Source organism: Callithrix jacchus, chromosome 1 (genome assembly GCF_049354715.1).
Source record: "Callithrix jacchus isolate 240 chromosome 1, calJac240_pri, whole genome shotgun sequence".
NCBI classification, from domain to species: domain Eukaryota; kingdom Metazoa; phylum Chordata; class Mammalia; order Primates; family Cebidae; genus Callithrix; species Callithrix jacchus.
Window position 1 is genome coordinate 171605490 of NC_133502.1, and position 16348 is coordinate 171621837.

The window sequence follows — 16348 nt, forward strand, 5'->3', positions numbered from 1 at the left end:
CCTCAAGTGATCCTTCCCCACAGCCTCCTGAATAGCTGGGACTGCAGGCACACGCCGCTGTGCTTGGCTTGACTTACTGACATTTTGTTCTGTTTGACCTCATTATCATAGTACATCCACCATGGTTCCATATTCATGTTCCAAGGCAAGAAGAGGCAAAGGGGATGACACTAGTTGTGCTTGTTTATTTTATTGGGAAAAGCAACAGTCTTCTAGAAGCTTCCCAGCCAATTTCTGTTTACATCTCAAAGGCTAAAATTATGTTATATGGTAAACTATAGCTGTAAGGGAAGCTGGAAACTAAATACTCACTTTTCTAGCCTGTCTAGTGGAGGTAGACATGTGCCAAAAGTAACAATTATTTGCTATTAGTCCTTTTATCATGATGAACCGTTCATATTAGAAAATAAATGACCTGCGTAAGTTCCTAGCCTAGTGATTCTCAAACTTTCATGGGGTGCAAAACATAGATTCTTGGGGCCCATGCACAGAGGTTTTCTTGGGTGGAGTAAAGGGATTTGCATTTTCAAAAAGTGCCAGAGATCATTTTGATGCCTATGTGGACCCTCTGGTAAATACTACGTTGGCATTTTAGTTTGGGATTTTGTTCTGAGGCTGTGTTTCTCAATCCTGGTTGTGTATCAGAATCATATGTGGGGGTTCCTTTTTCTTTCTTTTTTCTGTTCTGTTCTGTTCTGTTCTGTTCTGTTCTGTTCTGCTCTGCTCTGCTCTGCTCTGCTCTGTTCTACTCTATTCTTCTTTCTTTGTTGAGATGGAGTCTTGCTCTGTCACCCAGGCTGGAGTGCAGTGGTGCTATCTTGGGTTCAAGCCCCCGGGTTCAAGCAATTCTCCTGACTCTGCCTCCTGAGTAGCTGGGACTACAGGTGCATGCCACAATGTCTGGCTGATTTTTGTATTTTTTAGTGGAGATGGAGTTTCACCATGTTGGCTAGACTGGTCTTGAACTCCTGGCCTCAAGTGATCTGCCTGCCTCAGTCTCCCCAAGTGCTGGGATTACAGGTTTGAGCCACCATCACACCCAGCCAAAAAATAACTTTTTAAAGCAGAACTTCTGAAAAAAAGATTACTGTGTATTAATGTTGACTGTGACAGATGCTGTGCTATGTATTACATGCTTTTGTTCGTTTCATGCTCCCTAGTAATACTGGTAGTTTTGTTGGATAGTCATGGTCAAAAATCATTAATCTATGACTGTTTCTCAGAGTGTAGTTCCCAGTCTAGCTAGCAGCATAACTATGTTCTGGGGATTTTTTAGAAATTCAAATTATTAAGCATTACCCCAGGCTTACTTAACTGGAAACTCAGATAGGGCCCAGCGGTCTGTTTCAGCAAGCTCTCCTGGTGATTCTGATGCATGTCAAAGTTTCAGAACCTTGAAAGACACTGCTGAATGTTTTCCGGCTTGGTTTAGATAAAATTAGTTGACTGCCTTAAACCTAAAAAAGAACTTAATTGATTAAAGTACATAGTAGGCCTTGTGTGATGGCTCACGCTTTTAATCCTAGCACTTTGGGAGGCTGAGGTGAGAGGATCACTTGAGGTCAGGTGTACAAGACCAGCCTGGCCAACATGGTGAAACCCCGTCTCTACTAAAAATGTAAAAACTACCTGGGCATGTTGGCATGTACCTGTAGTCTACTTGGGAGGCTGAGGCAAAAGAACCATCTGAACCCAAGAGGCAGAGGTTGCAGTAAGCCCAGATTGTACCACTGCACTCTAGCCTGGGCAACAGACAGAGCGAGACTCTTATCTCAAAACAAAAAAAAAGTATGAGTACTGTACTGTCATAGGTAGTAATTTGGAATTGGATTCAGCGTTCAGAAGTGATCTAACATAATCATTGCATATTGTATTTGATAAAACTATCCAAGGCATTTGTTAGGTTATTATTTTTAAACCACTCTTAATAATCAACTGTTTTGTGTGTGTACATTTTTTTTTTTTTTTTTGAGATGGAGTCTTGCTCTGTTGCCAGGCTGAAATGTAGTGGCACAATCTCAGCACACTGCAACCTCTGCTTCTGGCTTCAAGCAATACTCCTGCCTCAGCCTCCTGAGTAGCTGGGACTACAGGTGTGCACCACCACACCCAGCTAATTTTTGTATTTTTTAGTAGAGACGGGGTTTCCCCATGTTGGCCAGGATGGTCTCGATCTCTTTACCTAATGATCTGCCTGCCTTGACCTCCCAAAGTGCTGGGATTACAGGCCTGAGCCACCACACCCGACCACTTTTTCCTAGTTTTTAAGAAAGAGTTAAGGACATTGAAGAGAGTTCTTATGTTTATAAAATTTATAAAGTAGGGAAGAATGCAAGATAAACATGTATAAACACAAGGCAAATGTATAAACATGTTTTGTTTCAGGGTTAGCTACGTTTCTGTGATTGGTAAATTTATTACAATGTAGGCAGCCTATCCCAACAGAAAACTTTGGTTTATTCATGCCAAAGAGCAAAATAGTACTTCATAGCATGTAATACATCTTTATTCAATTCCACTTGCATTCCCACTTGTAATTACTAATTGCTTCAACAGGGAATCTAGTATCTTCTCTCATCTGTTTTTGGGAAGCTATATAACTCTACTCCTATATGTTATTTCTTCCTACCCTTGTAAAAGTTAGTTTAGGTTCATTTGGGCTGTCTTTTATTTACTCCAGGTAATACATTATTTCTTCTCCAGTTTTGAAAAACTAAGGGGGTAATTGGATCTAAGCTTTAGTTTGATTTTTAGGTGCTTTAAAAACTTTTTAAGCTGGGTGTGGTGGCATTGCTTATATTCACAGTTACTCAGAAGGCTGATAAGGGAGGATCACTTGAGCCCAGGAGTTCAAGTCCCCGCTGGGCAACACAGCAATATGGTGTCTCTTCTCAAAAAAAAAGTTTTTGAGACAGGGTTTTGCCCTGTCAAACAGGCTAAAGTGCCGTGCTGTGATCTTGGTAACTATAGCCTAAACTTCCCAGGCTCCAGTGATCCTCCCACCTCAGCCTCCTAGTAGCTGGAACCACAGGCACATGCTACAATGCACAGCTGATTTTTGTATTTTTGGTAGAGATAGGGTTTCACCATGGTGCCCAGGCTGGTCTTGAACTCTTGTGGTCTGCCCACCTCAGCCTCCCAAAGGGCTGGGGTATAGATGTGAGCCACTGTGCCCAGCCAAAAAAGAAAACTTTTTAAAGCGGAACTTCTGAAAAAAAAAAAAAAAATTCAGTTGCACTTGTGTATGTGTAGAATCTGATTTAACAAAGGGTTAAAATTACTTGGCCCACTTGTACTTCCATTAGCAGTAACTCCAAACATAAAATGAAATTCATAGAAACAAGTTGTCACTGAAGCCAAGAAAGAGGTCTTTATTTCTAAGGCAAAAGTAGCTGAAGTGTTAGAATTTTCTTGGGAAAATGTCAGCAGAAAACACTTGGCTTTTTCTCAATCATAATTTGAAGCACAAGAGACTTGAAGTTTAAAAAGCCTGAATCAATAAAAACATTTGAATTGGATCTCTTGGTAGCCCAGAGGTTCCCACCTCTGTTATTGGAATTTTGCTTTCTAGCCTCTTCGTTAATTTTCCTAGGGTAGACCTCATTCTCTTTAACATTCTCAAAGCCCTGCCCAATTTAACTTTCTGATAGGTTTTAGTCAGAAAGCCTCCTAACTCAACCCCCTCTTTTTTCCCATGACTTTCTTTTTCTAACTCAATTCTTCTGTTAATTTTTTTAGTATTTCTTAAGTAAGCACTTAGTGACAATACTGGGTTATGTTACTTGTGGTTTTTCTTGGCATTGGGCCGTGTCCACTTGATTTTACACTTACTTGCTTCCTTGTTGAGGAACTAATAATAACGCATCATGGCTCTATGCAATTACTTGATATTATTGAAATAGAGTGCTTTTATTCCTCAGGACTATTTTATACATTTATGTCAGCTTTACTCAAGTATTTTAGAACTTTTAGAACCTGTTCATATCATGTAAGTCTTCCTCAGAAATACAAGAGACTTGTATATGGCAGGAGTGGTAAAACATATGTGAAAATGTATTGCCTAATATGTATGTTTCTGTTGATATCTTTTGGAAGCAAGTACATTTTTCCTTTTTTTCCCTATGGATATAGGAGACACTAAGATGTTCTTTTTAAAAGCATTATTTCTCATCAGACAAATAAAATTACAAATGTTTTAATTATTGTTAGTTTAGGACACAGAAAGAGACTTTCATAACATTGGCAGGCTATCACATATATTTCTGGATATTAGTCTCAAGTTCACTATGTACTTTTTCATAAACAATATAAATTGAGAGAGCAGCTGTGGCCTTATTCGTTGCAGATCTGGATTTATTCTATTTTTTAAAAAAACATTCAGAAGATATCTTTGTATCAAAAGAAATGCTAATGGTTTTCTTTAGAATATGAACCCATTTTAATCAATACTGGCCAATCTTTCTCACTTTGCTGATTGCATGTATTTGTGACCCTTAGATTGTAGGGAATGGAAGTGAACAGCAGCTGCAGAAAGAGCTAGCAGATGTACTGATGGATCCTCCAATGGACGACCAGCCAGGGGAAAAGGAGCTTGTGAAAAGGTCACAACTGGATGGTGAAGGAGATGGGCCTCTTTCTAATCAGCTCTCCGCTTCATCCACCGTTAACCCTGTGCCATTAGTAGGGCTTCAAAAACCAGAGATGAGCCTGCCAGTGAAACCTGGACAAGGAGGTTAGGATTGCTGCATTGCTTACATAACTGAAGGTTATTGTTTTTAATATGTGATTGTCCACCCTGTACTAGGTTTTATTTAGAACAGGCAAAACCATTGTCTACATTCTCTAGAATCTCCAAATTCTAAATCTAGGGGCGTGTGAAAGGAGTAAATACGTGTACCATTCTTATTTCCTTTTAAATGTATTTCAGTGGTACTGAAAGAGAAAATATGGTTAAATGACACAGAGGGAGACTTTTTTTTTAATTTCCCCAACGTGCTTAAAGATTTTTCAAAGAAAGAAAGAATATAAGTACAATATTAGAGAAACGGAGGGATAATTCTGGGTGAGCAGATGTTTGCTCCAGACCTGAATAGCTCTATGGGAACAGTTGCCAAGTTGAGAAAGGAAGACTAGAACATGGGACAGAACGACATAGCATGAGAGGAGAAGGACAACTTAAAGCCTCATTTGGAAAAGCAGGTGTTAAAACTATAGATGTTATTGGAAAAGGAAAGCCAAGGGGATTGAGAGAACATAATAAAGTGGCTAAGATGATGAATGAGAGAAATAAATGTAACAGTACAGGTTAGAAAGGTGACAATCAGAGATAGGAGTTTTCAGAGTGAAAAACTACTAAATATATATTTGACCTGAATGTAAATTATAAAGTCATAACAAATTGGAAGAGGCAGAAAAGTGAATCAAATCTGAATCTGATTGAGACTGACTCTAATAGCACTATAGTTTGAGCATCCATTGTCCAAAATGCTTGGGACCAGAAGTGTTTGAGATTTCAGATTTTTTTGGATTTTGGAATATGCATATTATTACTTGCTGAGCACCCCAAGTCCAGTAATTTGAAATCTGAAATGCCCCAAATAGTATTTCTTTTAAGTGTCATGTAGGTGCTCAAAAGGTTTTGAAATTTGAAGCATTTCATGTTTCAGATTTTTGAATTTAGGATACTCAGCCTGTACCTGAAAATCTTCGTGTTTCTGACAGAGTTCTAGTGTGAGATTTCTGGCTTTCATGGGCATTTCTTTTAGGGTATGGCATATATTATTTCATTAATGCTTAATTTTAGACCCTAATTATTACCTGCAGATGTTTACTTGCTAATCATATCAACAAAATGTCAAAGTGAAAATAATCACTTCCTTATTCTTTGTTTCTTTCAGATTCTGAAGTTTCAAGTCCTTTCACACCAGTGGCTGATGAAGACAGCGTAGTTTTCAGTAAACTAACTTATTTAGGCTGTGCCTCAGTAAATGCCCCTAGGAGTGAAGTGGAAGCCTTAAGGATGATGTCCATCTTAAGAAGCCAGTGTCAGATTTCACTAGATGTTACCCTTTCAGTGCCGAATGTATCTGAAGGAATTGTGAGGTGAGACTGGTTTATTGAAATCTTTTAATATTTACATGAGGTCTCTGACCTATTGCATTAGGAAGAAGCAATAGTGACTGAAATACATATTAATAGTTACTTTACTTGTGTAATGTTTCATTTACCTAGCACTTAACGTTATGTCTTCCAAGGACTGTGACCTTTGTGAAAAATGGTTATTCATTTGTAATAGTTTTTCATACTTTTTCCAATCATGTGTAGCACATTAGACATTTAATATAATGTTTTGGGGATAAATGAAATATATTGACATGAGTCAGCCTAAAAGATTATATTTTCCATGTTCCCTCAATGAAAATACAAGCTTGACACCTTAGTTCAAAATGGAGTTTCATGCTGAGTTTCAAAGTTACAAGAATTTATTAGTAAATATTAACTATGCCAGTATACCTCTTAATTTTTAAGATGAGAAAACTGGCCAGGTGCAGTGGTACATGCCTATAATCCCTGCACTTTGAGAGGCCAAGACAGGTTGATCACTTAAGTTTAGGAGTTCAAGACCAGCCTGGGCAACATGGTGAAACTCTGTCTTTACAGAAGATATAAAAATTAGCCACACGTGGTCTCACGTACCTGTAGTCCCAGCTACTCAGGAGGCTGAAATGGGAGGATCATCTGAGCCTGGGAATTTAAGGCTGCAGTGAGCTGTGATTATGCTCCTTCACTACAGACTGGGTAACAAAGTGAGATGAAAAAAGGCTCAGAAAACTGAGGCACAGAGAAGCCTCTAGAAATGGCTCTGTATACTAATAGAACAAATAACAATTGCACATAGCTAATCAGATATCTGTATCAACCAGCTAAATAAACAGTTGCTCAATAGTTAGATGAGTGCAGCTAAAATAACTTTTTTTTCCTGTTACCAAAAAATATGCTTATTTAAAAAAAAACCTACCACATAAAATAGTCTTAATTCTATTCTCCCACTAATAATACAGTTAACATCTTGGCTTATTAAGATCTTTGCATATTGGTATGTGTGTATGTCTGTGTATGTGTGAATATAACTGCATATATACATACATAATTATACAACTCTCAACTTTTTTTTTTTTTAACAGCGGTGGAATTGTACATACCATCTTGTACTTAGTTTTATGTCATAAACCTGTTTTCATGCCAGTAAATATGATTAAAAATTTTAATTTATGATTACATATGAATGGTTTATACATAAATAAGCTATCTCTTATGCTAGAGATTTTAGGATTTTTTTCCTTTCAAAGAAAAAAGCATGAACAATAATAGCTAATTTTAATTATATGGGAGTATCAGTGATTTATAAATAGGTATCTTTGAGCTTAATCTTTGTAGTGTTCTATTGATTTCCTTAGGATAAATTTCTAGAAGTAAACTTACTGAGTTTGTCCATTTTTATTGCTTCCGATAACATTGCCACCAGCCATCTAGAAATATTGATTCAGTTTATACTTTTATCGGTAGATATAGAGTATCCGCTTCTCAGAAGTATTTTTGGACTTTCATGGTAACAGAGTAGTAGCTGTTGATTGTAGTAAAATAAATAATCTGTATCTAATTTTTTTCCCTTAAGTATTTAAAGAACTATTTTGCAGAGACTCACGAATCGTATTTATTAATGATAAACTATTAATAAAATTTGTTTAGCACTCATTTCTCTATGTTTCTTATTCAATACTCATTCTTCTAACTGAAGTTATACTTCAGTATATTTTTTAATTCTATAAAAGAAGTTAGAAAACTAGTTTGTCTTATCTTACATTTTCAGAGTTTTCATGAAAGTGCTTTCAAACCTGTATTAGATCCCCTTCCTGGTTATTTCCATGATAAGCAGGGCCCTTTAGGCTTTCCTCATTAATTTCGCTGGTCACTTAGTGTTGAAATTGCATAGTTTCTTTTTAAACCTTTCATAGTTGTTCCTTAGTGCCCTGAACAGAGTCTGGAATGTTGTAGGTATTACATAAATATTTGTTGAATAAGTAGATTTTTGAATGAATGTTGTCCCTTTGATTTTTTTTTTTTTTACTGAATGAAAGCTTTTTTATTTTATTCATGATTGTTTTTGAGGAGTTAGCATTTTATATAAACTCTGCCCTTATTTTCCGTGAGTCAAAAAAAAAAAGCTTGTTTCAGTCTGAGAAAAAAGTCAGTTTTTTTGGTTTTTATTTTTTTGAAAACAGATTAGGTCATTTTTAAAGGAGATAATTAGAAGCACAGCTTTGCCTAGAGCGATGGTGGCTCAAGCCTGTAATCCTAGCACTTTGGGAGGCCAATGTGGGCGTATCACCCGAGGTCAGGAAATTGAGTCCAACCTGGCTAACATGGTGAAACCCCGTCTCTACTAAAAAACTTAGCTGGGCGTGGTGGCACATGCCTATAATCCCATCTACTCTGGAGGCCAACGCAGGAGCACCCCTTGAACCTGGGAGGCAGAGGTTGCAGTGAGCTGAGATCATGCCGTTGCACTCCAGTCTGGGCAACAAGAGCAAAACTCAATCTCAAAAAAAAAAAAAAAGAAAAAGAGAAAGAAGCACAGCTTTAGTGACATATTTTGGTGGTTTAATTTACATACTAACCATCTCTTTATTTTTTTACAGACTATATAAGAAACGTGCTCATTGATATTGTTTATACTTTTCTGTTTGCCTCCCTAAAACATGATACCGTATAGTTTTTAGTACCATGAAATTATGTAATCAGTAGCTTCAGGAAGCCACGTATTATTAAAATTTAAGATTAATATCTGCATACCAAATATATGATTTTCTTACTAAAAAGAATTAGTCTCACATCTTAATATGAATGTAGTGCAGATTGTTTATAATTCCTCAAATCATCTCTTTGTCTCTGAACAGACTCTTAGATCCTCAGACAAACACTGAAATAGCAAACTACCCTATCTACAAAATCCTCTTCTGTGTCAGAGGGCATGATGGAACTCCTGAAAGTGACTGTTTTGCTTTTACTGAAAGTCATTACAATGCAGAGCTTTTCAGAATACACGTCTTCCGGTGTGAAATACAAGAAGCTGTAAGTCCTCAAGAGAAAACTGACTGCAAATGAAATTTCATCAGTGCCCTCACTAGGTTGAAATGATTATGGTATTTATTATGGTCACTCATAAGCCAAATGAAATTCTCTGCTAGTGTTTTAGTGATTATAGTCTGATGGGCGAAAATATAAATTAACTAAAAATTTGATTAACCAGAACCTTGTTGTTACTAAGAATGTCAGAGGAGACCTGTTGGCTACTTTTGATTGAGTTAAGTAGGCATTCTGGTTCTAACATTGACAGATTTGCAAACCATTCTTTTAAATCAAAACTCGTTAGGACTGTTTTCATTATAATATCTATAGATAGTTTCTAACAATGAAGGAAATTATTTTTTAGTTGGATTTCTAGTACTAACAGCCATTTCCTTTTTAAAACCCTTTGGCCATTTTTAGTGTTGCTTGCTTTATAATCCTAACAAATTAGATAATTTATGAAAAGAAATAAGTGGAGTAAAGATAATTATTGTCCTCCAAAGTACGTAACCTTCCAGCTTTAATTAAAAGTATTTTATATATTTCAATAACAGCCCATTTCCTAACATGTCTGGTTGTAGGTAAGCCGGATACTTTACAGCTTTGCCACTGCCTTCCGCCGTTCTGCCAAGCAGACCCCACTTTCAGCCACTACTGCACCCCAGACTCCTGACAGTGACATCTTTACCTTCTCTGTGTCTTTAGAAATAAAAGAAGATGATGGTAAAGGTTATTTTAGGTAGGAAATTCTATTTTATTCATTTTCTTGAGTCTGTTAACATGCTGTGGTTCAGGGAAAATTCTAGGTGAGATTATAACTTTCATACCATAAAATAATTGCTTTTAAAGAGAGGGCTTTTAAAAAATGTGGGTGACAAAGGAAAATAAATACATAGATTTAACAGAGGCAAGGTTTGAAGAATTTTAAAGCAATTACAAAAAATTGTCACATGTGGAACATGTTAGTTACTACCTTCTTTTAGTCAGATCCTAAGTGGCTAACTGCTCATAAAAATATCGCTAAAGCTTAGTCATCTGGACTTGTAGCTATATTTGTTTTGCTGATTGTATTTGCTTGTTTTAGTTGGTTGATTTACTTGTATCAATAATCTAAAAATCTTAAGGCTTTTGAAATCAAGTTTTCACAGTAAAGTTACCTGTATACGTTGGAAGGGGAGAAGTAAGATCTGTGAAGTTTATATCTTCCATAGGGTTGAAAGTGACTGATTTTAATTTTTAAGTATAATGATAATCCGTTGAGTGGTGGAAAGAACCATGGAATAGAGGTCTAAACTTAGCTTTTGTTTAATTATTGTTACTATTAACAATGTCCCTTTTCCAAGTTTCTTTATATGTAGCAGTAGTTTCCTCATTTATTAAATGAGGGGGCTAGACTCTAAAATTCTTTCCAACTTTAAAATTTTATGGTTGCATGATGACTTTATTTTTATTTTTTTAATTTTTTTTGAGACGGAGTCTCGTTCTGTCACCCAGGCTGGAGCGTGATCTCGGCTCACTGCAACCTCTGCCTCCTGGGTTCAAACAATTCTCCTGCCTCAGCCTCCTGAGTAGCTGGGACTATGGGCAAGCACTATCACTCCCGGCAAAATTTTGTATTTTTAGTAGAGACGGGGTTTCAACATATTGGTCAGGCTGATTTTGAACTTCTGACTTCATGATCTGCCTGAAAATGATTGCATTATAATCAATAGTTGCATGTAGAAGTCTGTTTCCTCCATGTCTGCATCATTGAATTGGTAAAATGAAGTTATATAAAAATGTAAATTTTTCTAATACTTTGCTTTTAAATTAAGTACAGTAATTGGTTTATTAGATTATTTATCTTAAAAACTGATAATTCCTACCTTCCAAAGAATTACGTTTTCTCTCTTCAAACTTTGGAATTGTTATGCCATCTGGTGGCCATTTTAGTGTACAGTGCAGCTTAAAACTTTGAGGAGTAAAGTATGGAGGCATTGTGCTCTGTGCTTTCTTATTAGGTACATTTCTATTCTCTCCTTTTTTTTTGGAGATAGGGTCTCCCTCTGTTGCGCAGGCTGGAGTACAGTGTGGTACAAATATAACTCACTGCAGCCTCAACTTCCTGGGCTCAGGCAGTCCTCCCACCTCAGCCTCCTGAGTAGCTTGGACCACTATGTCTGGCTAATTTTTGTTTTAAGCTTTTCTAGACATGGGGTCTTGCCACTTTGCCTAGTCTGGTCTGGAATTCCTGGGCTCAAGTGATTGTCTCAGCTTGTCAGAGTGTTGGGATTAAGGCATGAGCCACCATTTCTATTCTGAAAGCAATGTTGTGAAGTAGTCCTTTCTACCGTGTATATTCCTGCTCTGCAAAGTGGAAATTATAATCTGTATAATTTTAGGTAATTTTTTACCTTGGTAAGAAACAAACCTTTAACTTTTTTTTTCTTTCTTTCTTTTTTGAGACAGTCTTGCTCTGTCACTGAGGCTGGATTGCAGTGACACGATCTCGGTTCACTGCAACCTACAGCTCCTGGGTTCAAGCAGTTCTCGTGCCTCAGCCTCCTGAGTAGCTGGGACTACAGGCACCGACCATGATGGCTGGCCAATTTTTTGTATTTTTAGTAGAAACAGTGTTTTGCCTTGTTGTCCAGGCTGGTCTTAAAACTTCCAGCCTCAAGTGATCTGTCTACCTTGGCCTCCCAAAGTGCTGGGATTATGGGCATGAGTCACCACACCTGGCCATTTTTTCTTTATTGAAAATATTTATGTAGTTTTTGTCTGTAAATTCTAATTATTAAATAGGAAGGATTAAGTATCTTAATGTAGAAGTCTTTTTCCTCCATGTCTGCGTCATTGAATTGGTAAAATGAAGTTATATAAAAATGTAAATTTTTCTAATACTTTGCTTTTAAATTAAGTATGGTAATTGGTTTATTAGATTATTTTAAAAACTGATAATTCCCTCAGAAGTATCAGTATAACTTCTGTTCCTTCTGAAATCAGGCATGTTCAAGGTAGAATGGTTATAAACATTTCTGTTCTATTTACCCTCATATTGACAAAGCACTATTACAGAAAATCCCTGGATAGTCAGATTTTCTTTTCATGTTTGTTAGGACTTTATTCTGGTTTTGCTTCATGGCTTTACTGAATTTGTAGTTTATCATAAACACTGTTGTGTTAACTAAAATATGTTATTTAAGTATAATGATCAATATACCTAAATATATTAAATATATTATTTAGGTGTAATAATAATTATTACGGCTAAATAATTGTTACACCTCAGTAGAGTAACACAACAGTATTTTAGATATACGAAATCATTGGAAAGTATACATTGCTTTGTCAGATTTAAACTTGTCAAATATAGTTCCTGTTATCCAGTAATTCTGTAATACGTATGGGAATTTATCTGCAGAAATAATCCTTGAGTTGTTCAAAGAATTATTAGCACGAATGTTTTGCTACATACTGTGTATAATATTAATAGCAAGTTTTAAAAGTAGAAATTAAATGTTGAATAGAGCAGTAAAACAATGGTTTATGGATATTACTTATCCCCTGTCCAAGACATATTTGTGTATAACACAGCACAAGATTTACTATGGTTTTACTTTAACATAAATATAGACAAAGCGTGATGAGAAGAATTAATGTTCTTCTTCTCATTTCTGAAAAAGTATATTTTTTAAATTACTGTAATTAGAAACCCACTTCTCCATTTTGCCCATGGGAAAACTGAGCATTTGTTTGTTTGTAGAGACAGGGTCTCATACTTTTGTTTTTTTTTTTTTTTTTTTGAGATGGAGTATTGCTCTGTCACCCATGCTGGAGTACAGTCTTGGTTCACTGCAACCTCTGCTTCCCAGATTTAGGCAATTCTCCTACCTCAGAATTCTGAGTAGCTCGGATTACAGACGTGTGCCAGCATGCCTAACTAATTTTTATATTTTTAGTAGAGGCAGGGTTTTACCATGTTGACCAGGCTGGTCTCCAACTCCTGACCTCAAATGATCCACCTGCCTCGGCCTCCCAAAGTGCTGGGATTACAGGTGTGAGCCACTGTGCCCACCTAAATTGAGCATTTTAATTCAAAGCACCATTCAAAGCACTTCTTTTTTGTTTTACTTAATCCGCTAACCATCCTTATGAAATAAATTAGTTAGTTGATATTGTGCTTATTTATAGGTAAACCCAGGGAAATTAAGCCTGGAATTCAGTTTCTTATTTTATACAATAGGAATTAAGTATTAGCTTCCCTACTGGAATTCATTCAGTGATATAGTTATAAGACCAGAAATACAATCTAGGACCCTGACATTCAGTGAGGTGAATACTCACTGATTACACTCTCCATTCTCCTTTCTGTTATTTCAGCCCTGGAGAGTCAGGACACCAGAGACAACTTTTTATCTGTTGTTGTTGTTGTTGTTTTAAACTGATAAACAATGAGATTATATTTACTTCAGCATCCAAAGAGCATAGAGACCAGGGTATCTATTGCCAGTTGAATAATATTGAGACCCTTTCAATCTCCTTAGGTGAAAACTGTCATAAATATTTAACAGTTTGGTATGCAAAGGTTTTCTTTGACCATTTTTGTCATTTATAGACTCTTTTGCTAAGATTCTTTGATTTTTCTAAGGGAAGTATTCAAAAATGTTCTTGAGTTAGTATATATTAGTAGCAATAAAGTACGGAAGGGCTTCAAATTAGTATTTCTTTAGTGCTACCTATAAGTTTGAGTAGGTATTCAGAGCTTTCACCTAATGGGTTACAGTATCTGCTAATGGTTCTATTGCCATTAGCTTAAAGTTATACCGAAATAAGATACAATTTAGATATTTGCTGCATATTGGCTGATGGCCACAGACAGATATTTACATTTGAGAACAATGAGCTACAGAAAGTGGTATGTGGGAGAATGGGGGATTATTTTCGTAAACCGTCATTTTAGGAATATTGCTGTGGTTCACATCTGTAATCCCAGCACTTGGGGAGGCCGAGGTGGGAGGATTGCTTGAGCTCATGAGTTCGAGACCAGCCCATGAGTTCGAGGCCATCTCTACAAAAAATTTAAAAATTAGCCAGGCATAGTGGCATGTACCTGTAATTGTAGCTACTCTGGAGGCTGAGGCAGGAAAATAACTTGTACCCAGGAATTTGAGGCTGCAGTGAACTGTGAGATTGTGCCACTGTACTCTAGCCTGGGCAGCAGAGCAAGATCCTTTCTTAAAAAAAGAAAAAATATTTTTACCTTTTTAATTAAGCTGATGTTTATTAACTTTATCACTAGGTGGTATTTTATAATTATTACACTGGTCTATACTAAAGTTAACAGTGCTTAAGGATAGTATTAGGCAACAGCTTATTATTGGCCATATCTTCCTTGTTTCTATTACTTTTTAAAGATACTTTGTTTTGAAACTCGAAGGATCTGTGATTAAGTATCTTTTTCTTCATTATATATTTAAGTAATGAGGGTGATAATAATTTATCTGTAAAATCCAGTGATAAATATAAAGGAAAGAATACTTAACTTTTTTGAATTCTGCATGTCAGATGCCATGCAAGGTGCTTTACAGAAACAAAAGAGAAGAAATTAAGGTTTTGTTTTAGGGGGCATAAGCGTGATTTTTCTAGCTTTATAAATGCTTTAGTGGTTTACCTGCAAATATCAAATGATATTTTCTTTTTTTTTTTTTTTTTTTGAGATGTAATCTTGCTCTGTCACCCATGCTGGAGTGCAGCGGTGCAGTCTTAGCTCACTGCAACCTCTGCCTCCATGGTTCAAGCGATTCTTCTGCCTCAGCCTCCCGAGTAGCTGTGACTATAGGTGTGTGCCCAGCTAATTTTTGTATTTTTAGTAGAGGTGGGGTTTCACCATGTTGGCCAGGTTGGTCTCATACTCCTGACCTCAAGTGATCTACTCACCTCGGCCTTCCAAAGTTCTGGGATTACAGGTGTAAGCCATTGTGCCCAGCCTCAGATGATATTTTCACATCAAGAGGCATACAGTGATTTTTTTTTTCTTTTTTGTTATTATTTACAAACCAGGCACAGAAAAGAATCAGAGATTTGAGGTCTTTGTTTAAAAAAATGGTTCTAGTATGTGACAAGAAAATGCTTTGCAAAATTAATGAAACATGTTGGTCTACAGTGCAGTTCCCAAAGACAAGGACAAACAATGCTTTAAACTACGCCAAGGAATTGATAAGAAGATTGTCATCTATGTGCAGCAAACAACTAATAAAGAACTTGCCATTGAAAGGTAAGCATTTTCAGTAAGTTTAGTTTAAATACAAATTTTGGCTTTTACCAATCTAATGGCATAGTCATATATTGTATTAAAAATGTATTTATAGGAGGCTGAGACAGGAGAATTGCCTGAACCCAGGAGGCGGAGATTGCGGTGAGCCGAGATTGCGCCATTGCACTCCTGCCTGGGTAACAAGAGCGAAACTCCGTCTCAAAAAAAAAAAAAAAACGTATTTATAAAGCGAAACTCCGTCTCAAAAAAAAAAAAAAAAAAAAAAACATGTATTTTGTTCCCTAGGAAATTACGTTGTTTACTGAAGGCAGTGCTTCATTACTTTGAAATAGCTTCTATAATCATCAGCTAATATGCTCACTTTAACTATGTGGTAATAAGAGACAAACAGAATTAGCTGATTTTGAAGCAAGGATTATTATTTTAGCAACACAAATTTATTGATAATTTTAATGTGTCCTCTTTTCTGTCAGCAAGAATTTGTTTTTAAAGTGGCCTAATGTAAACATTCTTTTGTGTTATCTTTTTTCTTAAATTTATGTCAGTTCTTTTTTTGCAGGTGTTTTGGTCTTCTCCTTAGTCCAGGAAAAGATGTACGAAATAGTGACATGCACTTACTAGATTTGGTAAGCATTTCTTTTTACTGGAAAGTTACATACTATTTCCTCAGTAAAGGTTGTTTCAGTTTTTCTCATCTGAATCTAATGTTAAAACACGTTTATGAAGGTGATCTTGTAAGCTATAAAAAAATATGCAAAGATAAGAGAATTTCCTTTTTCCTGACTAGTGATTACAAGTCTGACTTTGGATAAGCCTTAGTTTCTTACTGTGTGGTGGTGATAAAATTCTTGTTTAACTATCTGAGTATGGTTGATGTGATAATCAAAAGAGAAAATTTATTAGAGAATTATTTATAGACTGTCATGTATTTTACCAATAGTAGGAGTTAGTATTAGTCCCATT

General features: G+C 36.2%; 1 protein-coding gene across 14 annotated transcripts in view; it reads left to right on the top strand.

Moving 5' to 3' along the window:
* RABGAP1 (RAB GTPase activating protein 1) overlaps positions 1 to 16348 on the top strand; it is a 181766-nt gene that overhangs the window by 53679 nt on the left and 111739 nt on the right. For 10 of the 14 annotated variants that reach the window (XM_078375632.1, XM_035256796.3, XM_017975994.4 and 7 more), the window contains 6 exons: positions 4498 to 4732; positions 5898 to 6102; positions 8958 to 9132; positions 9711 to 9868; positions 15275 to 15385; positions 15945 to 16011. In XM_078375632.1, coding sequence (XP_078231758.1) covers positions 4498 to 4732; positions 5898 to 6102; positions 8958 to 9132; positions 9711 to 9868; positions 15275 to 15385; positions 15945 to 16011 — 951 coding nt within the window. Of the gene's footprint in view, positions 1 to 4497; positions 4766 to 5897; positions 6103 to 8957; positions 9133 to 9710; positions 9869 to 15274; positions 15386 to 15944; positions 16012 to 16348 lie in introns of all 14 variants that reach the window. The other 4 variants (XM_078375643.1, XM_078375647.1, XM_078375645.1 and 1 more) reach the window with 2 other exon arrangements.